At 63.7% G+C, this 19,365-nt stretch overlaps 5 protein-coding genes across 11 annotated transcripts in view; 2 read left to right on the forward strand and 3 right to left on the reverse strand.

Annotated features, from left to right (window-relative positions):
• Positions 1–1,382, reverse strand: part of LOC121353526 (mothers against decapentaplegic homolog 4-like) — an 8,252-nt gene extending 6,870 nt beyond the window's left edge. The window contains exon 1 of the mRNA XM_041467426.1: positions 1,360–1,382. Coding sequence (XP_041323360.1) covers positions 1,360–1,382 — 23 coding nt within the window. The remainder of the gene's footprint in view (positions 1–1,359) is intronic.
• A 252-nt stretch (positions 1,383–1,634) lies between these two features.
• LOC121353515 (chromatin target of PRMT1) lies at positions 1,635–7,203 on the reverse strand. 6 transcript variants are annotated; one of them, XM_041467411.1, is made up of 6 exons: positions 7,017–7,199; positions 5,636–5,711; positions 4,193–4,343; positions 2,835–3,015; positions 2,611–2,748; positions 1,635–1,963 (listed from the first exon to the last, which is right to left on the reverse strand). In XM_041467411.1, exons 2-6 carry the CDS (start codon positions 5,698–5,700, stop codon positions 1,761–1,763), a joined length of 738 nt encoding a protein of 245 aa, XP_041323345.1. In that variant the 5' UTR covers positions 5,701–5,711; positions 7,017–7,199; the 3' UTR covers positions 1,635–1,760. The 6 variants fall into 6 exon arrangements, with proteins under 6 accessions (XP_041323345.1, XP_041323344.1, XP_041323348.1 ...); XM_041467410.1 differs by having other exon boundaries at positions 2,835–3,018; positions 7,017–7,197; XM_041467414.1 differs by having other exon boundaries at positions 1,821–2,087; positions 2,835–3,018; positions 7,017–7,198.
• A 1,800-nt stretch (positions 7,204–9,003) lies between these two features.
• S100A1 (S100 calcium binding protein A1) lies at positions 9,004–12,513 on the reverse strand. 2 transcript variants are annotated; one of them, XM_041467485.1, is made up of 3 exons: positions 12,444–12,513; positions 9,394–9,542; positions 9,004–9,291 (listed from the first exon to the last, which is right to left on the reverse strand). In XM_041467485.1, exons 2-3 carry the CDS (start codon positions 9,532–9,534, stop codon positions 9,148–9,150), a joined length of 285 nt encoding a protein of 94 aa, XP_041323419.1. In that variant the 5' UTR covers positions 9,535–9,542; positions 12,444–12,513; the 3' UTR covers positions 9,004–9,147. The 2 variants fall into 2 exon arrangements, with proteins under 2 accessions (XP_041323419.1, XP_041323418.1); XM_041467484.1 differs by lacking the exon at positions 12,444–12,513 and adding an exon at positions 9,722–10,534.
• Positions 12,514–14,572: 2,059 nt separating this feature from the next.
• S100A13 (S100 calcium binding protein A13) lies at positions 14,573–15,690 on the forward strand. The gene is made up of 3 exons (XM_041467482.1): positions 14,573–14,924; positions 15,156–15,374; positions 15,527–15,690. Exons 2-3 carry the CDS (start codon positions 15,183–15,185, stop codon positions 15,659–15,661), a joined length of 327 nt encoding a protein of 108 aa, XP_041323416.1. The 5' UTR covers positions 14,573–14,924; positions 15,156–15,182; the 3' UTR covers positions 15,662–15,690.
• Positions 15,691–15,729: 39 nt separating this feature from the next.
• On the forward strand, positions 15,730–19,154 carry S100A14 (S100 calcium binding protein A14). Its single transcript, XM_041467483.1, has 4 exons — positions 15,730–16,335; positions 16,571–16,658; positions 18,361–18,507; positions 18,595–19,154. The coding sequence occupies exons 2-4, from the start codon at positions 16,626–16,628 to the stop codon at positions 18,712–18,714; spliced, it is 300 nt and encodes a 99-aa protein (XP_041323417.1). The 5' UTR covers positions 15,730–16,335; positions 16,571–16,625; the 3' UTR covers positions 18,715–19,154.
• Positions 19,155–19,365: the final 211 nt, after the last annotated feature.

Consider the following 19,365-nt stretch of genomic DNA (forward strand, 5'->3'; position numbering starts at 1 on the left):
CCTTTTCTCCCACCCTCAGCCCTTCCCCTCAGCCCCTGCCTTCCCCTCCGCCCCCTGCCCTGCCCTGAGCCCTCCGCCTCCCCCTCAGCCTCCTGCCCTTTTCTCCCACCCTCAGCCCTTTCCCTCAGTACTCTGCCCTTCCCTCAGCCCCTTCCTCCTGCCCTCAGCCTCACCCTCCTTCTGTCAGCCCTTTCCCTGAGCCTCCCCCGCCTTCTCTGAGCCCTCTTCTCCTCCTCCCGGCCCTCTCCTCCTCCTCCCGGCCCTCTCCCCGGTCCCGTTCCCGCTCCCTCGGCCCTTTCCCAACTCCGTCCCTACAATAACAAAAGGAGCGGCCGGAGCGCGTGAGGCGCCGCCGCGCCGCAGCCAATGGCAGCGCCCGTGACAGCCGGGCCTCGCCCCGCCAGCCAATCGCAGCCGCGCTTTCACGGCAGGAGCCCCCAGACGGGCCCCGCCCCCGGCGCCGCCGAGCCCCGCTCCCACCGGGAGCGCCGCGGGTCCCGGTCCCGGTCCCGGTTATCCCCCGGGAACGCCGCGGGTCCCGGTCCCGGTTATTCCCCGGGAACGCCGTGGGTCCCGGTCCCGGTTATCCCCCGGGAGCGCCTCGGGTCCGGCCCCGGTTATCCCCCGGGAACGCTACAATTCCCGGCCCCGCTCCCACCGGGAATGCCGCGGGTCCCGGTCCCGGTTATCCCTCGGGAACGCCGCGGGTCCCGGTCCCGGTTATCCCTCGGGAACGCTACAATTCCCGGCCCCGCTCCCACCGGGAATGCCGCGGGTCCCGGTCCCGGTTATCCCTCGGGAACGCCGCGGGTCCCGGTCCCGGTTATCCCCCGGGAGGGAACGCCGCGGGTCCCGGTCCCGGTTATCCCCCGGGAGCGCCGCGGGTCCCGGTCCCGGTCCTGCTCCCACCGGGAGCGCCGCGGGTCCCGGTCCCGGTTATCCCCCGGGAACGCCGCGGGTCCCGGTCCCGGTTATCCCTCGGGAACGCTGCATGGAAGGGGTGGGTGATAAAAGCACAGACCATTTAGTCACACGGGGTTTCAAAAATTCGTCTTTTTTTTTTTTTGAAAAATGATGGATTTTGGAGCTTGTTCTGGAAAAGAGGCATTTCCACTTCACTGTCCTGGCTGAATTTTCTGTCCCTGCCTCTCATTTCTTTAAACAAACACTCGAACCACACAGAAACACGGCGCCAAAAGAACTCCAACCCCCCAAAATCCACTAAAACAGGGAACATTTTCACCTGCCCCAACCCCACGGGGATTTTTGGTGCAGAACAACAAGGATTTGGGAGAAGAACAACAGCCAAAGTCAGGCTCTTCCTGCTGGCAAGGCTGGACTTGGCTTCGGGGGGGTTACACTCCAGCTGGGAATGTGGCCATCCCAAAAAGCACAAGGGGATTCTAAATATCCAACAAACCCATCCCAAAACCCAACAAACCATCCCAAAACCCAAAACACTCATCCCAAAACCCAAAACACTCATCCCAAAACCCAGCCATGAAGCTCCAGAGGCACACAGAGACCTGGTCCCCAAGCCATGGGTGCATCCCTGGCGCTGCCACCAGCGGATTCATCCCATCCTCATTTCCTCAGGGGAAAAAAAAAACCCACCAAAAAAATCCCCGGACAAGAACAATCCAAAAAAAGTTTAATACAACAGAGAGTATCAAAACATCGAAGAACACACTAAGTCTGAATTTCCCATCGGGGATTCCCGACGGGACGAGCTCCTCCCTCCCCCCGGCAGTCCCGGCCGGTCAGTCGGCGGCCTCGGGATCCGTCTGTGCCATGTACGCGTCCAGCTCGGCGTCCAGGTGTCCCTTGGTCTTGGACATGTAGGCGTCCAGCTGGTTGTCCAGCTGCTCCTTGGTGAGCGCGGGGCGCGCCGAGCCTCTGCCGCGGCCCCGGCCTCTGCCGCGCCCGCCGAAGCCGCCCCGGCCGCGCCCGGCCATGCCGCGCCCTGCCGGGGGACAGCCAGCGCTCACTGCCCCCAGCCCGGCACGGCCCGACCCGCGGGTACGCTCCCAGCTCCTTCTCATCACCCTGAGGATTTCGGAACGTCCTGAGGGTTCCTTAAGCCCAGCCCAGCACCAGAATGGTGTTTTAGGAACAATCCTTTGCTAGCTCTTGAGGAGCTAGGAGCTTCGAGAAAAGAGTATCTGCTGCTGTGGAATGCAACAGGTGCCAGCTGTGATTGGTGCACGTTAGGTGTTTTTAATTAAGAGCCAATCACAGATGCAGCTACATCAGACTCTGAGAGTCACAAGATTTTGTTATTCTATTCTATTCTTGTTTTTTCAAGCTGGGAATGTTTTCTCTCTGTTCTTTTAGTATAGTTATAATGTAGTATTTTAATATATATATCATAATATAATAAACCAGCCTTGTGAGAAACAAAATCAAACCTCGTGCCTCCACACATGAAGAATTCCCAACAATATGGCTCCTGAGCTTCCCCTCCCACCCCTGCTGAGCTTGTTTTAAAATAACCAGCTCTTGGATAAACGGTTTGAATTCCAGCCTTGGAACTCTTGGGGCTGCAGGTTCTGTATCCCCAGGACAGAAGGATCCCAGCTGGATTGCTCCCGTCATTCCCAGGGCACTCACCTCTGCCGCCGATCCCTCCCCGGCCCATGGCGCCCCGGCCCAGGCCGCCTCTTCCCGGGCCCCCGCGGCCCCTGATGCCGCCTCTCCGCAGGCCCATCCGGGGGGCGATCCCTCTCCCGCCGCGCAGCAGGCCTTGACCTTCAGCGGAGAAGCCACAAAAGCGGCATTTCAGCCCGGAAAAACGGCTTGCCAGGGGGACGGGGCAGGGATGGCAGGGCACTGACCTCGGAGCGCCACCCCTCCTCGGATCATGGCCCGGGCGCCGCGGCCCCGCAGGGCCCCCCGGGGCATCCCCCGCTGGCCCAGGGCCAGCCCCCGGCCCCCCAGGGCTCCTCGGGCCAGCGTCCCCGCCGGCCGGCCCAGCCGCGCCTGGATGTTGCTCTTGCCGAGGCGTTGCTTCAAGCTCTTCTGGAAGAGAAGATTTGGGAAGGACAGGAGTCATGCAGCGATCTGGGATTGGGGACACCGCAGGGACACAAGAGGGACGCCGTTCCAAGCGCTGGGGTTGTGCCTGGAGTCCAGGCCTGCGTTCCCGATCGGCCAGCACGGGAGCTGGCCCCGCTGCTCCTCAGGGAAAAAGCAGCACAGCAGCGGCTCCCGAGGGAGGGTGGGATTTTAGGGACTGTGAGGTGAAGCAGCTCCCGGACCCCGGGATCAGCCTTTTCTCTGGAAAAATAGAGAGGAGACATCAACAGCCAGCACCCAACACCCCCACCGACAACCGGGGAACGACAGCGTGTCACTGATTTGAGGTAAAAAGTGGAATTTTCTGCCAGTCCCTCCCAGGTATCTCATTTTTAAGATCATGGAATGCTCTGAGTTGGGAGGGATCCATCAGGATCATCCAGGCCAACTCCTGCCCCTGCACAGACACCCTAAAATCCCACCCTGGGCATCCCTGGAACAGCTCCTGGAGCTCTGGCAGCCTCAGGAATGTGTCCATTCCACGGGGAGCCTGGGCAGTGCCCAGCACCCTCTGGGGGAAGAGCCTTTCCCTAAAATCCATCCTGAACCTCCCCTGGCACAGCTCCAGCCATTCCCGGATCCTGTCCCTGTCCCAGGGAGCAGAGATCAGAGCTGCAGATCCCTGAGTCTCCTCTGCTCCAGCTGGACACACCAAGTGCCCTCAGCCACTCCTCACGTGGCCCTTCCAGACCCTTCTCCATCCTCGTGTCCCTCCTCTGGACACTCTCCCAACACCTTTTTTACAGAATTCCAAAAGTCTCTGGGTTGGAAAAGACCTCCCAGACCACTGAGTCCAATCCCCATCATGTGCCCAGCTCAGGGCACCGAGTGCCACATCCAGGCTTTCCCTGGACACTTCCAGGAATGGCCACTCCAAAATTCCCTGGGCAGCCCCTGCCAAAGCCTGACAACCCTTCCCAGGAAAAAACTCCCGCTGTGTCCAACCCCACCCTCCTGTCAGGGAGCTGTGGAGAGCCACAAGGTCCCCCCCGAGCCTCCTTTCCTGCAGCAGCTCCCCACACACTCACCCTCCATCCCCTTCCCTTCTCTGGCCTCTTTCTCTCTCCGGAGCTGTTTTTTCCACATCCTGCAAGGCCCAAATCCTCTTTCCCCTCACCTGTTTGAGCTTCAGAGCGGCCTGCACAGACGGTCTGTTCTCCATCTGCTGGGCCAGACGTCTGTTTCGAGCGCTGGCCAGCTGCTGCTGCTGCATGGTGGCCCGGATATTCACCGGCATCGGCTGTTTGTTCTTCAGCATGTTAGTGAAGCTTCAAGGTCGAATAAAACGGGGTTTAATTAAAGCTTAAAACACACAATTATCGGCATTTCACGGTGCTCGAGCGGGGCTCCAGCTCCCATGAACCTTATGCAAAGAGTGGCACTTATGGGATTACGGATCCCTCGCTGGCCGCGAGGCCCGGAGAGGCAGGAATGAGGTGGAAGTTTTCAGTGGGAATGAGAAAGCCGGAGGTTAGTGGGTTTAGAGATGGCAGAAGGGGTGACAACCAGCAGGAAGCGGGGATGGTCGTGACAGGGTGGGGGAGGAACAGGACAGCAAAAGCCAAATCAACCCCCCAAAAAAATCTGGGAAAAGCGTCAAAATTCCAGGCCAGGAGGTAGGTTGGGAAGATGCCATGCTCGGTGTCCTCCGGCTCCAGGTTGGAAGGGATCATCTTAAAGCCTTTTCCAACCTTAGCAGTTCCACGATTGTACAAAATTCCACCACCCAGAGCATCTCCTGAATACATAAAATTCCACCACCCAGCTGCTCTCCTGAAGCGAGGCCACTCTGGAATTCACGTGGCGCTTTAATTTCTCCATCCGAGAGCGAACACGCAGCGAGGCGGTAAATAAAGCAGCACCCCGGCAGCTGGACAGCAAAATCCACCCCTTAAAAACGAGGACTTTGGGCTCACAGGGAGGGAAGGAGCCAGAAAGGTGTCCCTGAGCTCGGGGCACACCTCCCTGCAGCGCAGGAGCTGCCCCATCCCAGCGTGTTGAACCCCAAAGCGCTCAGCGGGACACGCGTTAGTCGCCACAGAGGAGCCACACGTGGAAAAACCCAGCGGAATGACCCACGGGAAGAGCTCGAGGACAGAGAGAGATGGAGGTGAAGCCAAAGCTGTTGCCTCTTACAAGACCCAGAAGGGCCTTCGGGCCGGTTCCGAGGCCGCCGCCGGCCTCTTACAGAGCCCACCCGGGCGGGTGGCACCCTCGGGCGCGGCAGCAGAGCCAAAATACCAATGTCAAAACATGTGGGAGAGACAGGGAGGGTGTGAGGTTGGTCTCTGCTCTTACAACACATCCCACCGGATTTACGAGGCGCTAAAAGGCACGGAGAAATCCCTCCGGGATTTTGGTTTTTTTTTTTTTTTTTTTTTGGCCCTTTTAACCTTGCGTGTGGAGGGCACCCGCTCGCCGGACGAGGTTAAAAGAGGGCGGAAACCACGGTGGGTTTTGGATTTTGGATAGTGAGAATTAAGTAAAAAATAATAATAATAAAAAAAAAAATTATATATGATTTCTTAGGAGCTGAAGGTGCCGTTGTTGGCTTCCTCACCGCTCGTTCAGAGACATCTTGGTGGTGCTCTTTAGCACGACCTTCGGTGCTGACTGTGCAGCCATCTTCAGAGAATCTGCAAAAAAACAGGGCCCAAAAGGGAAAAATGAGACATTTGTTACACATTTGTACCACTAAATACTAAAAATCCCTTCTGTTCTGCCTCCCCGGGTGGAGGAGATGAAGATTAGGGCAGGTTATGTGTAATAGATTCATTTTTTTTCAGTGATTTTTAGCCCTCTGCCAGGATTTTTTAGTTCTGATTCTGGGATTTTTTTCATGTTTTTTAGTCCTCTCCCAGTTTTAATAAATCAGGGAGTTCCTTTATTTCTCCCTAGCCAAAAATTTATCTTTTTTACAGTGAATGCTTCAGCAATATTAGGAGGAATAATATAAAAATCCAGCAGCAAGAGGGAAACCAAATGTCATCTTCAGAGCAAAGATGCAAAGCAGAACCCGAGACATCAAATAAATACAATTATTACATATTTACATGATTAAACATTAAAAAAAACCTCTGTTTTCTGTGGAGAGAACTAAGATTGAGGCAAGTATAGGTATTGTATTTATGTATTTTTAATGTTTTCTAGCCCTCTACCAGGTTTAATACATACGGCAGTTATTTTAATTTACCTTTAGTAAAAATTTATCTTTTTACAGTGAACACCTTATCGGTTTTTTGAGTAATAACACAAAAAATCCAGCTGTAAATAGCACACAAATGCTTTTAGCACAGTGACACCTCCACATTTCCCATGTTCCTAGCATGACCAAGGTGCAAACCCCAATTTTAAGGGCCCAGGGAATAAAATTTGGAATAAAAATCCAAGAAGATGCCACAAAAGCATCGTATCCTTTAAAAATATCGAGATTCCACCTCCCTCAGGGCAGGGATTTAAATCCCCCCCAGGGCTGGATGCTACAGAAACACGCTGAGTTCCAACCTCCGAGCTCTGCAGATCGATTTATTAATTTAATTTATAATTAGCAGCAAATTTAACGGGTGGATGGCGGCCGGGACGCGCTCACTCTACAACACCCTCAAAAAACCGCTTTATTGAGAGGATTTCCACCCAGAAATATAGACAGCAGAAAGCCTTATTCCTGTTTTACACTATTTAAAATAATTTTATTTTCGTATAGAGCAGCTTTTTCAATTTGAAGTGGTTTTTAAAGCGTTTTTCATCCTGAGGGAAAAAAAAAACCCAACAGCTCCGCCCCCCTCCGGAACCCGGACATGGGGAAAAGCCCCGGGCCTGAGGGGGACCCCCGGGCCGTGAGGGGACCGTGAGGGGACCCCCCGGGCCATGAGGGGACCCCCCGGGCCCTCAGGGGCTCCCCCCCGGCGCCCCGCCCCCGCGCAGCCGGGCCGCTCACTCACCGAAGCACACGGTCGCCAGGTCTCCGGTGAGCTCCGGCGGGCGGGCGGGTGAATGCGGGGCCGGTGTGGGGCCGGCGCGGGGCCGGGGCTGGCGTTGAGTTCCGCCCGCTCCCGCCGCCGCCGCCGCTTCTCCCTCAGCCACCCGCGACAAAATGGCGCCGGCTCCGCTCCCGCCCCCGCCGAAATGGCGGCCGCGCTCTCGGCCACGCCCCCTGCTGCGCGAGCCCCCCCTTCGGTGGGCGGTGGTTGGTGCAGCAGCGGAGGGGGCGGGGAAAGGGGCGGGGCAGAGGGGGAGGCGGGAGCGTTCTGGCGGGAATCGGGGTGGAGCTCTGGTGACGTCATAGAGAGCGGTGTCGTCATGGAAGCGGCGCGGGATTGCCATGGAATTGTCATGGAAGCGGCATGGAACCGTCATGGAACCGTCATGGAACCGGCATGGAACCGTCACGGAGCCGTCATGGAACTGGCATGGAACCGTCACGGAGCCGTCATGGAACTGTCAGGGAACCGCCATGGAACTGGCATGGAATTGCTATGGAATCATCATGGAACCGTCATGGAAACACCACGGAACCGTCATTGAACCGGCACGGAACCGTCACGGAACTGGCATGGAACCAGCGTGGAACCGTCATTGAACTGGCACAGAACTGTCATGGAATGGTCATGGAACTGTCATGGCACCATCATTGAACCGTCATGAAACTGTCATGGAACCATGGGACCAGGGAGTCATGGGGTCAGGGAGCCGTGGAGTCACGCATTTGTGGGATCACGGAGTCGCGGGCTGCTGGGATCCCTGAGTCCCAGGGAACGGTGGAGCTGTGCGTTCCGTGCCAGCTTTACCAGCTCCTCTGTCAGTTCCGTTGTCGTGGAACTCCTGGAATTACGGAATCAGTGGAATCATCCCTGGGAACGCTGCCCAGCTGCTCCTTGACCCTTTCCCGTGTCCCACCACCCCCTGGGAGCTGCCCCGTTCCCGGGCAGGGCCGGTGCTCACCGGCATGGCGGGCGGATGATGGCGCTGGCGGCCCTGGCGGGGCCCTTGGCCACCGTCCCGTCCCAGTGGATCCCAACCGGTTCCTCCAGCCCCGCGGGCGCGGTGCCGGCGCCTCCGGAGCCACCTGCGGCGAGTCCCAGCCTGTCACCCCCTTCCCAAAACCACGCTGCTCCCGTGGCACACGGCCCGACACCGGCCGGGATCGCCCGCCCCGGGGGCACCGTGCCCTGGGTGGGTGGGTGGATCTCGGGGTGATCTTGGGGTGGATCCCAGGGTGGTTCCTGGGGTAGATACCAGGGTAAATCCCAGTGTGGATCCCATATGGATCCCAGGGTGGATCCCGGGGTGGATCCTGGGGTAGATACCAGGGTAAATCCCAGTGTGGATCCCATATGGATCCCAGGGTGGATCCCAGGGTGGATCCTGGGCTAGGTACCAGGGTGGATCCTGGGGTAGATCCTGGAGTGGATCCCAGTGTGGATCCTGGTATGGATTCCAGGGTGGGTCCCAGGGTAGATCCCAGGGTGGTTCCCAGGGTGGTTTCCAGGGTGGATCCCATGGTGGATCCCTGGGTGCATAACAGGATAGATCCTGGGGTGGATCCTGGGGTCGTTCCCAGGGTGGATCCCAGTGTAGATCCCAGGGTAGATCCTGGCATGGATCCCATATGGATCCTGGGGTGGATCCCAGGGTAGATCCCATATGGATCCCATATGGATCCCAGGGTGGATCCCAGGGTAGATCCTGGCATGGATCCCATATGGATCCTGGGGTGGATCCCAGGGTAGATCCCATATGGATCCCATATGGATCCCGGGGTGGATCCCGGTGTGGATCCCCGAGTGGATCCAGGGCTGTCTCCAGGCCCTCGGGGTGACCCGGGGTGGCGTTTCCCCGTGACCCCTCAGTGGGATATTCCCTGGGGGGGCACTCGCAGGGGGACGGGGCAGGAATCCCGAGCGGGAACGACGGAGCTGACAACGCCCCTCGGGCAGGGTCGGTGCCTTTATTGTGCAGCTGGATCCCAGCAGGATCCCCTGGGAATGCTGGGGAGCGGAGGGGGTGAGCTGGGGGGGTGCCGGGGGGGCTCTGGATTTTGGGAAGCCGCGCCCTGCTGCGGCAGGAGGGGCGTCAGGCGTTCTCCCAGAAGAAGGTGTTGCAGGCCACGGTCAGGGCGGCCACCAGGACCACGAATTCCTGGAAATCCACCTCCCCGTCGCCGTTCTCATCCAGGTCCTGCATGATCTTCTCCACGGCCCCCGCGTCCTTTTGGGTCTGGGGGGGCACAGGGTGAGCCCTGAGGCTGGGCAGCCGCTGTTCCCCCCTGGGAATGGGGAAAGGGAGACCCCCCCCAAGCGCCAAACTGGTCCCAGTTACCTCCAGGAAACATCCCAGCTCGCTCTGCAGCAGCTCCTTGAGCTCCTTCTTGCTCAGCTTGTACTTGTCCCCCTCCTTGCCCGAGTAGTGGTGGAAGACATTGATCAGGGTCTCCATGGCCCCTTCCAGCTGCGATCCCATGGCTGCGGCTGCGGGACCCCCAGCACGTCACCCACCAGCCCCCCTGTCCCGGTGCCACCCCCAAACATCCCCCACCCCCCGGCCGTGATCCTGCCGAGCAGGACTGGGGGATCTGGGGGGGCTCCCAGGGGCTGCCCGGGGGGTCCTGAGGGGAGGTTTGTGTGAGGACAGAGTCACCTGTGCTCACCTGAGCTCCCCGTGCTGCGAGTGCGCCCGCCCGGCCGGGCTGGGCACGTTAAATAAGCTCCAAGCCCCCTCCCTCCGGGAGGATCCGATACCGGGGCTGGACAGCCCGGCTGGCACCGCCGGCCAGCCCCGCGGGGGCCGGCGTGGGGGGCACAACCCCCTCGGTGGCCCCGGGCAGCACCCCCAAAGCCCGCGGGCACGGCCGGGGTGACAGCATCGCTTCAAGGGGGGTCCCTTTAGCGCCCCTCGCCACCCCCAGGATGCTCCGGGATGCTCAAAAAATTGGGGACATCGGCAGGGTTGGGACGGACAGCGGGGGTGCCTCGCTGGGGACAGCCCCCGGGGACCCCCAGGTGACGGCGGTGGCCACGCCGTGACCCCGCGGTGGCACCGCGGGCATCCCCCGTCTGTCAGCGCCGGGATCGGGGCCGCATCCCCGGGGCCGCATCCGCGGCCAGCCCCGCTCCCGGCGCTGATAACGGGATCCGGTGTCCTCGGCCCGGCCACGGGAGCCAGCGGGGCCCGGGGGGAGCCGCGGGGGTATCGGGTGACTCCGCGGGGCCCCCCGCGCTCTCAAAGGGCTCTTGTCCGCCTGAAAAGGCCCCACAATCCCGAGCCCGACGTTGCTGCAGCAACGCCTCGGCCAAGAAACCGGAGCCCGAGCTGGCCCCGGTGATGCTGATAATCCCGAGGATCCCGTTACGGCCCCGGATCCGCGCGGGCCGGAGCCCGCAGCCTGCCCGGCTCCGGCATCCCCGGGGGGCTCAGCCCCCGGATTCCTCAGCCTGATCCCCCGGATTCCTGATCCCCCAAATGCTTCAGCCCCCGGATTCCTGATCTCCCGGATTCCTGATCCCCCGAATTCCTGATCCTCCAAATGCTTCAGCCCCCGAATTCCTGATACCCCAAGTTCTCCAGCCCTCAAATTTCTAATCCTCCAAATTCCTAATCCTCCAAATTCCTCAGTCCCCACATTCCTCAGCCCCCAAATTCCTCAGCCCCCAAATGCTTCAACTCCCAAATTCCTCAGCCCCCGGATTCCTGATCCCCCGAATTCCTGATCCCCCAAATGCTTCAGCCCCCGAATTCCTGATACCCCAAGTTCTTCAGCCCTCAAATTTCTAATCCCCCAAATTCCTGATCTCCCAAATTCCTCAGCCCCCAAGTTCTTCATCCCCCAAATTCCTCAGCCCCCCTCTCTGGGACCCTCCCCAGGAGTTGGGACCCCCTCAAACAGGAGCAGCATTTTCCCGAGCGCCGGGTGCTGCCGGGCTCCTCGTGCCGGCTTCCAGCCCTAATTTGGGGCTAATTACATCCTGCTCCCACCTCCCGCACTTCCTGCCCCGCGGCCGAGGGTGGGCCCTGCCCGGGGTCCCCAAACCCGGTGGTCCTGTGGGGCCAAGCCCCCTCCCCACTGTGCTGGGAATGAGGAAACTGGATGGATGTGGGGGTCCCCAGACAGGGGAGGGGTCCCAGCTGGAATTGCGAGTCCCGGGTGGGAGCGGGGGGTCCCAAAGGGCAGCTCGGGAGGGGACACGGCCCCGATCCTGTGGTGGGGCAGGGAGGGGGGGCTCCGGATCACGGGATCCCGAGCCTGGGGGCGCCGGGAGGGGCCGAATCCTGCGATCCCGAGCCTAGGGGCACCGGGAGGGGCCGGATCCCGGGATCCCGAGCCAGGGGGCACCGGGAGTGGGGACGCCGGGAGGGGCTGGATCCCGGGATCCCGAGCCTGGGGACGCCGGGAGGGGCTGGATCCCGGGATCCCGAGCCTGGGGACGCCGGGAGGGGCTGGATCCCGGGATCCCGAGCCTGGGGACGCCGGGAGGGGCTGGATCCCGGGATCCCGAGCCTGGGGACGCCGGGAGGGGCTGGATCCCGGGATCCCGAGCCTGGGGACGCCGGGAGGGGCTGGATCCCGGGATCCCGAGCCTGGGGACGCCGGGAGGGGCTGGATCCCGGGATCCCGAGCCTGGGGACGCCGGGAGGGGCTGGATCCCGGGATCCCGAGCCTGGGGACGCCGGGAGGGGCTGGATCCCGGGATCCCGAGCCTGGGGACGCCGGGAGGGGCTGGATCCCGGGATCCCGAGCCTGGGGACGCCGGGAGGGGCTGGATCCCGGGATCCCGAGCCTGGGGACGCCGGGAGGGGCTGGATCCCGGGATCCCGAGCCTGGGGACGCCGGGAGGGGCTGGATCCCGGGATCCCGAGCCTGGGGACGCCGGGAGGGGCTGGATCCCGGGATCCCGAGCCTGGGGACGCCGGGAGGGGCTGGATCCCGGGATCCCGAGCCTGGGGACGCCGGGAGGGGCTGGATCCCGGGATCCCGAGCCTGGGGACGCCGGGAGGGGCTGGATCCCGGGATCCCGAGCCTGGGGACGCCGGGAGGGGCTGGATCCCGGGATCCCGAGCCTGGGGACGCCGGGAGGGGCTGGATCCCGGGATCCCGAGCCTGGGGACGCCGGGAGGGGCTGGATCCCGGGATCCCGAGCCTGGGGACGCCGGGAGGGGCTGGATCCCGGGATCCCGAGCCTGGGGACGCCGGGAGGGGCTGGATCCCGGGATCCCGAGCCTGGGGGCACCGGGAGGGGCCGGATCCCGGGATCCCGAGCCGGGGGACGCCGGGAGGGGCTGGATCCCGGGATCCCGAGCCTGGGGGCACCGGGAGGGGCTGGATCCCGGGATCCCGAGCCTGGGGACGCCGGGAGGGGCCCCGTGGCACTCACTCGCCGTGTCCCTGTCCCCCGAGCAGCTCACAGCGGGCAGGATTCCGGGAGAGCCCGGGAACGTCACCGGGCCAGCAGCTGCTCGTGACAGGGACGGGCATTACCCAAAAATAACCCCGACCCCACTCCCTGCCAGGCGGGGACAGAGGGGACAGGGCCAGGCATTCCCAGCCCCCCAAACCCTCTGGGACAGCAGGACCGAGGTGCCCCAGGGTGAACCCCAACACCGGGGGGTCCCGGGGGGGTCTCAGACCCTGCGGCCGGGGCAGAGCACGCCCAGCACGGCTGGCACATTCCCAGGAGCTCTTCCCGAAGCGGGAGCAGCGAGGGACATGCCAGGAGCTTTACACACAGCTTGGAACAGGTTCCAGCCACTGCGACTCCCCTGCTCCACTTTGACCCAGCTAAACCAGTTACTCCAGTTCCGGGTGCCGGGCTGGGCCGATCTTGTCTCCCCATCCCATCACCGGGGCTTTGGAAGAGGCTTTTCCATCCCCGGGGTTTGGAAAGGGAGGAGCAGCAGTGGCCGGGCTGGGGACACCGCGGTGGCTTTGGGCACTCACGGTTCCCTCCAGCGAGCCCCGATGGGGCCAGCAGGGGCCACTGCCGGGCTGGGCACCGTGGTGGCCATCCCTCGTTGGGGTCCCCAACCCAGATGGGTTGTGGAGAACCCCGGGATGAGGATGTGGGAGTGGGCACTGACCCCCTGCACGTGGTCACCCTGTCACACAGGGTCCTGTGGTCCTATATGGCCCAAGTCCCTGTATGGTCCCTGTCCCTAAATGGCCAAGATCTCTGTGTGGTACCATCCCTATATGGCCTGAGTTGCTATATGGTCCCTTTCCTGTCCCTAAATGGCCCAAGTCCCTATATGGTCCCTGTCCCTATATGGCCCAAGTCTCTGTGGCCCTGTCCCTGACCCTATATGGCCCAAGTCCCTGTATGGCCCTTTCCCTGACCCTATATGGCCCTGGCCCTGGCCCTATGTGGCCCAAGACCCTATATGGCCCTGTTCCTATATGGCCCAAGTCCCTGTACAGTCCCTGTCCCTATATGGCCCCCATCCCTGTCCCTAGATGGCCCCGGTCCCTCCATGGTCCCCTCCTGGCCATGCCGGTGTCCCCTTCCCGTGGGGACAGTCCTGACAGGGATCCCAGGAGGATAAAAGACCTGGATGTCCCTTCCCCTCCTGTTGTGGGGCCGCTGCTGCATCTGCCCCTTCCTCACCCCGAATTCCAGGGCCGGGGAGTCACGGGCCCGCCTGGCTCCGGGGCCGGTGATTCACCCCAAACCTGTCCCGGTCCCTGCCGGGCCTGACTCACCCGCCGCTTTCCCAAGAGGCCACCCCGGTGCCCTGACGTGGGGCTCGGTGACCGTCCCAGCCCCGTCCCCTCCGTCATCCCGGGGCCGGATGGGGCTGCAGGAAGCCAATTCCTGCCCCGTGAGCTGGTGTGACGGTTCTGGGGTGGGGACAGGGCCACCCCGCGCCCGTGGGAGCCTCCCTGTCCCCTCCAGCGTGTCGGGGCTCAGCACAAACCGTGATGGTGATGTTGTAGTGGGGACCCCCCAAAGCACCGCTGGGGCTTTGGGACCCCAAATTCCTGCGTGTTGCCCTGGGGGGCTGCTCGCTGCAGCCTCGCTGTTTGTCACACCCGTGGGGACAGTGGGGACAGTCCTGAGGCTGTGTGCAGGGTCCCCTCGGGGTCCCCGGGGGATTTGGGGTGCCCGCAGGAGCTGCTGGGTCTGCCATGTTATAAATACCCACTGATTAAAGGGGAGCGCTGGGGCCGTTCCAACCCCCTAATTAATTTGGATTAATTAATTTTTTACAGAGCCCACTATTAATAGGGATGATGTCAGCGGGTGGCTGAGTCACAACTCTCACTCGGTGCGGGCCGAGCCGGGCCCTGGCTCGGTGACACTGCCCGGGATGTGACAGGGATGTCACCGGAATGTGACCGGGGTCCTGGGGTCACCTCAGTGTCCCCAGCCCTGCAGGGAGAGAGCTGGGGGTGACACCTGCCCTGCACCCCCGGAATGGAGCTCCAAGTTTGGATTCAATCCTCTCGGGGGTCTTCTCCAACCAAAACGATCCCGATCCCGGGAATGTTCCTGTGCGCGGCCCCGGTGATGATGCTGCAGCCCCGGGGCATTCTCTGCCCGCGGTCCCGTCCTGTCCCCACCGGAGGTCCCCGGGAGGCGCCGCCGAGGCCGCGGCGAGTTCAGGCCGAGTTTGGTCCGGTGCCCAGGCGGGGAGGGAGCGGAGGGACGGACGGAGGGACGGACGGACCGACGGACGGCGGCGCCCGGGCGGTGACTGCGCGTCCGTCCGGCCGCATCAGGAAACCCAACACCGGCGCGGCGGGGACAAAGGCTGCGCTGTCCCCTCCTGCGGCGCGGCTATAAAACCTCCTGAAAACTCCCCAAAGCTCCCGAACCGCTCGAAACCTCCCGGGGTCCGCGACCTGCCCGCAGCCTGGGGTAAGTGGGGCATCGCTCCCCGCAGCTCCGGCCCACTGATGTCCCCCCTGTCCCCTCCCCGTGTCCCCGTTCCGTCACCACCGGGACCCGCTGCCCCTTCTGCACAAGCCCCGGGACCCTCCTGAGCCCTGCGGGGCTGAGCTGAGCCCGAGCTGGGCTGGGGAGGGGGCGAGGGTCCCCACCTGGGACACTCCTCTGCATGCGACCCCCGCTGGGCTCCTGTCCCTGCAGCGCCGGGCTAGCGGCGTGTCCGGTGCCATGGCCACGGCCGAGCCCACCGAGCCCACCGAGCCCACCGAGCCGCCGATGGAGCTGACGGAGCTGGAGGCGGCCATCGAGCGCATCGTCACCGTGTTTGTCACCTTCGCCGCCAAGGAGGGCAAGAAGGGCACGCTGACCGCCGGCGAGTTCAAGGAGCTGGTGCGGCTCCAGCTGCCCAACCTGATGAAGGTGAGAGGGGCAGCAGCAGCACCGCGGGGTCCCCGGGGGTCCCCGGGGGTCCCCCTGAACCGCGGTGCTGCTCCCGCTCCCCCGGGGTTGGCAGCCTGATGCCCGCGCCGGTGTCTGGGCATCAGAGGCGCCCTCCCGTGCGCTCCCCGCAGGATGTGCCCTCCCTGGAGGAGAAGATGAGCGAGCTGGACGTGAACAACGACGAGGAGCTGAGGTTTGGGGAGTACTGGAGGCTGATCGGGGAGCTGGCCAAGGCCGTGCGCAGGGACAAAGCGGGCAAGAAGTGATGGAGACTCAAATAAAGAGGTTTCCCTGAGCCTGAGCATCCTGCTGTTCTTGCTGGGGGGCTCTGATCCCAGCCCCCATCTCCTCCCTCCCCGTGATGGCCACGCTGGGGACAGGCCCAGCCCCGGGCTGTGGCTTTGGGGTCACTCCATGGCTCCGGGGCCGTTCCCAAATTGCCCTCGCGCTGGTCTGGCTTTTGGGGTGCCACCCTGCGCCCCACAAACACCTTCCTGCCGCGCTGGGGGGGGGCGTGGGGGGCAGAGCTGTGGCTGTGGCCGGGGTGGGGCTCGGCGGATCCCGGCAGCGATGCCACCCTGGCCACCATCTCCATGGCATCCATGCCCGTCCTCTGGGGGTCTTGGGTGGCACGGGGGGGACACATCCGCCAGCACATCCCTGCTGGAGAACATCAGCGTTCAGACCCCGAATCCCGGCGCTGCTGGGCCGGTGAAATCCCGCTCCGGGCCCGGTGCCGTTCCCACGCCGCCGTGCCGGGCCCGCTGGGATGTGGAACCGTCGGTGTGGCCGGGAAGGAGGCGTTTCCCGGCCCCACGCTGGCGCCGGGCCAGGCTCCCAAATGAGACGCCTTGCACCACGGAGCTCCCACTCACACCTCCCCGGTATAAAACCCCGGCCCGCCGCAGCCCGCGCACACCTGGGACAGCCCGTGCTGCAGGTAAGTGGCCCGGCCGCCCCACGGGACGGGGGGGCTGCGCCCCGGGCCCCTCTGCTCCCACGCTCGGCTCTGCCACGACTTGCGAGGACGCCGGGGACGTGTCCCGGCAGCTCCAGCGCCGCATCCCGGGGCTCCTTCCTCGCCCTCGGCTCGGGGATGAGGAGGAGTCCTGGCGCCGGAGGAGGGGAAGCTCCCCCCGAGCCGAGAGCTGAGCTTGGCTTCCTTCCCCCGCCAGCTCCCCCGGACCCCGCGGCACAGGAGAGACCCCCGGAGAGACCCCCAGCAGCAGGATGGGCCAGTGCAACTGCCGCAAGAAGCGCAAGGTCCGGCGGGGACACCGCGACACCGGCGGGGCGGGGGTGACCCCGCACGGCCCCGGCCTCGCAGCCCTGGGCACGGCGTGGGCCGGGGGCTGCTCTGGGGGGCTGGAAAGCTCGGGGAAGCGGGCAGCTCAGTGTGCTCCCGCGGATTGACCACTTCGGGAGCCGGCCGCGCTCCTTGCAGCCTCTCCGAGGATGTCCCACGGCCGCAAAGCTCCGCTTGTCCTCGGCTGCCGAGCGGGACGTGCCCACCCCGCAGCCCTCGGCACCTGTGGAGGATTTTGGGGCGCCGGGCTGAGGCTCTGCAGGTTGCCCGGTGGGCATCGCCGGCTGTGGTTTCACGGCGTTCCGAGGGGAAGCCGCAGATTTTGGGTGAATCACCGTCGCTGCCCTCAAACGGAGCCGCGCGAGCGGCCGGGAGCGACCGGGACTGACCGGGACTGACTGGGAGTGACCGGGAGTGATCGGGACTGACCGGGAGCGACCGGGACTGACCGGGAGTGACCGGGAGCGATCGGGAGTGACCGGGACCGATCGGGAGTGATCGGGACTGACCGGGACTGACCGGGACTGACCGGGAGTGATCGGGAGTGACCGGGACTGACCGGGAGCGACCGGGACTGACCGGGAGCGATCGGGACTGACCGGGAGCGACCGGGACTGACCGGGACTGACTGGGAGTGACCGGGAGTGATCGGGACTGACCGGGACTGACCGGGACTGACTGGGAGTGATCGGGAGTGATCGGGACTGACCGGGAGCGACCGGGAGCGACCGGGAGTGACCAGGAGTGACCGGGACTGACCGGGAGTGATCGGGAGTGACCGGGACTGACCGGGAGCGGGGGTCGCGCTGTTCTGCGCCCCTCACCCCGCCGGGGTTGGGGTCTGCGGGGTGGCAGAGGGGCTCCCCGGAGCCCCGGGCCGGCGGGCACTGACTCACGCTGCCATCGCCGCTTGTGCGGAGGAGAGGAAGAACCAGTCGGGACGGGCCCGCGCCGGGGGTGGCGAGAGACGCCGGGGTGGCTGAGCCTGGCGGGGACAGCGAGTCTGGGGGGGTGACAGCTCGGGGGGGACGGGAGATGGCACCTGGAGGGGCTGTCAGAGCCGGGCAACAGCTGGATGGGGGGAGAAACATCTGTATGGAGCGGTCCGGGATCCGTGTGAGGACTGCAGGCTGAGAGCTGGAGGGGGCTCACAGCTGGATGGGGGCTCACAGCTGGATAGGGGGCTCAAAGCTGGATGGGGAGGTGCCACAGCTGGACGGGGAGGTGCCACAGCTGGACGGGAGGGCGCCTCACATCCGCGCAGCGGGGCCGGGCGCCGGCAAGGAGATTTATCCCATGGTTGTGCAGGGATGAAATGTTTGCTCGGGGGGCGTCCCCCACCCGCTCGGGGCTTGTCCTGTCCCCTCCGCGGGATGTCCCACCCCTCCGGGGACCTGTCCCACCCTTCTGGGGACCTGTCCCCCTCCTCCGAGGAGCTGTCCCACCCCTTGGGGACCTGTCCCCCTCCTCCGAGGAGCTGTCCCACCCTTCTGGGGACCTGTCCCACCCCTTAGGGACCTGTCCCACCCTTCTGGGGACCTGTCCCACCCCTTGGGGACCTGTCCCACTCCTCCAGGGATCTGACCCACCCTTCTGGGGACCTGTCCCACCCCTCCACGGAGCTGTCCCCCCCCGCCTCACCCTCTGTCCCCCCCGCAGGACTGCCAGGAGCTCACGGACGTGGAACGGGCCATCGAGACCGTCATCAGCCAGTTCCACTGCTACGCCGTGAAGGGGCAGAAGGAGTACCTGACCCCCAACGAGATGCAGGAGCTGGTGGTGCAGAAGCTGCCGCACCTGGGCAAGGTGAGGGCAGAGCCCGGGGGCGGGCAGGAGGAGCTGGGGGGGCGGCTCTGGCTTGCCGGTGGGGTCACCCCGATGTTTTGTCTGCAGTGCGTGGGACCCCTGGAAGAGAAGATCGAATGCATGGGAGACCCTAACGAGGCCAAGCTGGAGTTCGGGGAGTACTGGGACATGATGGGGGATGCGGCCAAGGGCTGCCGGAGGAAGTAGAGGGTGGTGGGGGACGGGAAGGCGCCCGAGGCCTCAGGCTCTGCTCCTGGAAGCGCCAGAAGCCGCTGGGATGCGCCTGGGAAAAAAAAAAAAGCGACCTCGCTGCTGCCGGAGGATTCCCCTCCCCGGCTCCATCCCCGCCCTGCTCGGCTCTCCTTCCCTCCCCCAGCTCTGTCCCCGGAGTGGGGGGCACAAAGAGGGGGGGTCCTGGCAGCGGAGCCGCCTCTTTCCGTGCGCCCCCACCCCCGGGATTGTCCCCCCCGCTCCGGCAGCGCTGCGGGTGCGGCTCCCCCCGCCCCGCAGCGAGAGGGGCTCGGCTCCAAACCCCCCTGGATGGGGAGGGGGCTCGTCCCTGTCACCCCCATGGCACCTCCAGGGGCACCCCGGGCTCGGCAGCGGGGGGGTGTGCGTGGCCTGGGAGCTTTCCCTGCCGTCCCCCCACCCGGATTTTGGGGGGTTGTTCCGGGATGTGCTGCCCTGCCGGTGCTCCCCACCTCCGGGGATTCCTGGGATCAGCTGGGGCCACCCGCGACCTTTTTTTTTTTTGTATAAATTAATAAAGGAAAACATGGGAAAAAAAAAAAAAAAAAAAAAAAAACCCAAAAAACAGGGGGGCAACTCTAGACCTTTTTTTTTTTTGGAAAAAAAAAA

This window comes from Pyrgilauda ruficollis, unplaced genomic scaffold, assembly GCF_017590135.1.
Source record: "Pyrgilauda ruficollis isolate IOZ18807 unplaced genomic scaffold, ASM1759013v1 scaffold208, whole genome shotgun sequence".
Taxonomy (NCBI): Eukaryota; Metazoa; Chordata; class Aves; order Passeriformes; family Passeridae; genus Pyrgilauda; species Pyrgilauda ruficollis.

Coding starts and splice junctions, on each gene's coding strand:
- S100A14 (XM_041467483.1), top strand. CDS start 16,626: ATGGGCCAGTGCAACTGCCGCAAGAAGCGCAAG. Junction 16,659..18,360: donor ACTGCCGCAAGAAGCGCAAG/GTCCGGCGGGGA, acceptor TCCCCCCCGCAG/GACTGCCAGGAGCTCACGGA. Junction 18,508..18,594: donor AGCTGCCGCACCTGGGCAAG/GTGAGGGCAGAG, acceptor TTTTGTCTGCAG/TGCGTGGGACCCCTGGAAGA.
- LOC121353515 (XM_041467410.1), bottom strand. CDS start 5,700: ATGGCTGCACAGTCAGCACCGAAGGTCGTGCTAAAGAGCACCACCAAG. Junction 2,749..2,834: donor AGGAGGGGTGGCGCTCCGAG/GTCAGTGCCCTG, acceptor TCTCCGCTGAAG/GTCAAGGCCTGCTGCGCGGC. Junction 1,964..2,610: donor GGGAGGGATCGGCGGCAGAG/GTGAGTGCCCTG, acceptor GTCCCCCGGCAG/GGCGCGGCATGGCCGGGCGC.
- S100A13 (XM_041467482.1), top strand. CDS start 15,183: ATGGCCACGGCCGAGCCCACCGAGCCCACCGAGCCCACCGAGCCGCCG. Junction 15,375..15,526: donor AGCTGCCCAACCTGATGAAG/GTGAGAGGGGCA, acceptor CGCTCCCCGCAG/GATGTGCCCTCCCTGGAGGA.
- S100A1 (XM_041467485.1), bottom strand. CDS start 9,534: ATGGGATCGCAGCTGGAAGGGGCCATGGAGACCCTGATCAATGTCTTC. Junction 9,292..9,393: donor AGCTGGGATGTTTCCTGGAG/GTAACTGGGACC, acceptor GTGCCCCCCCAG/ACCCAAAAGGACGCGGGGGC.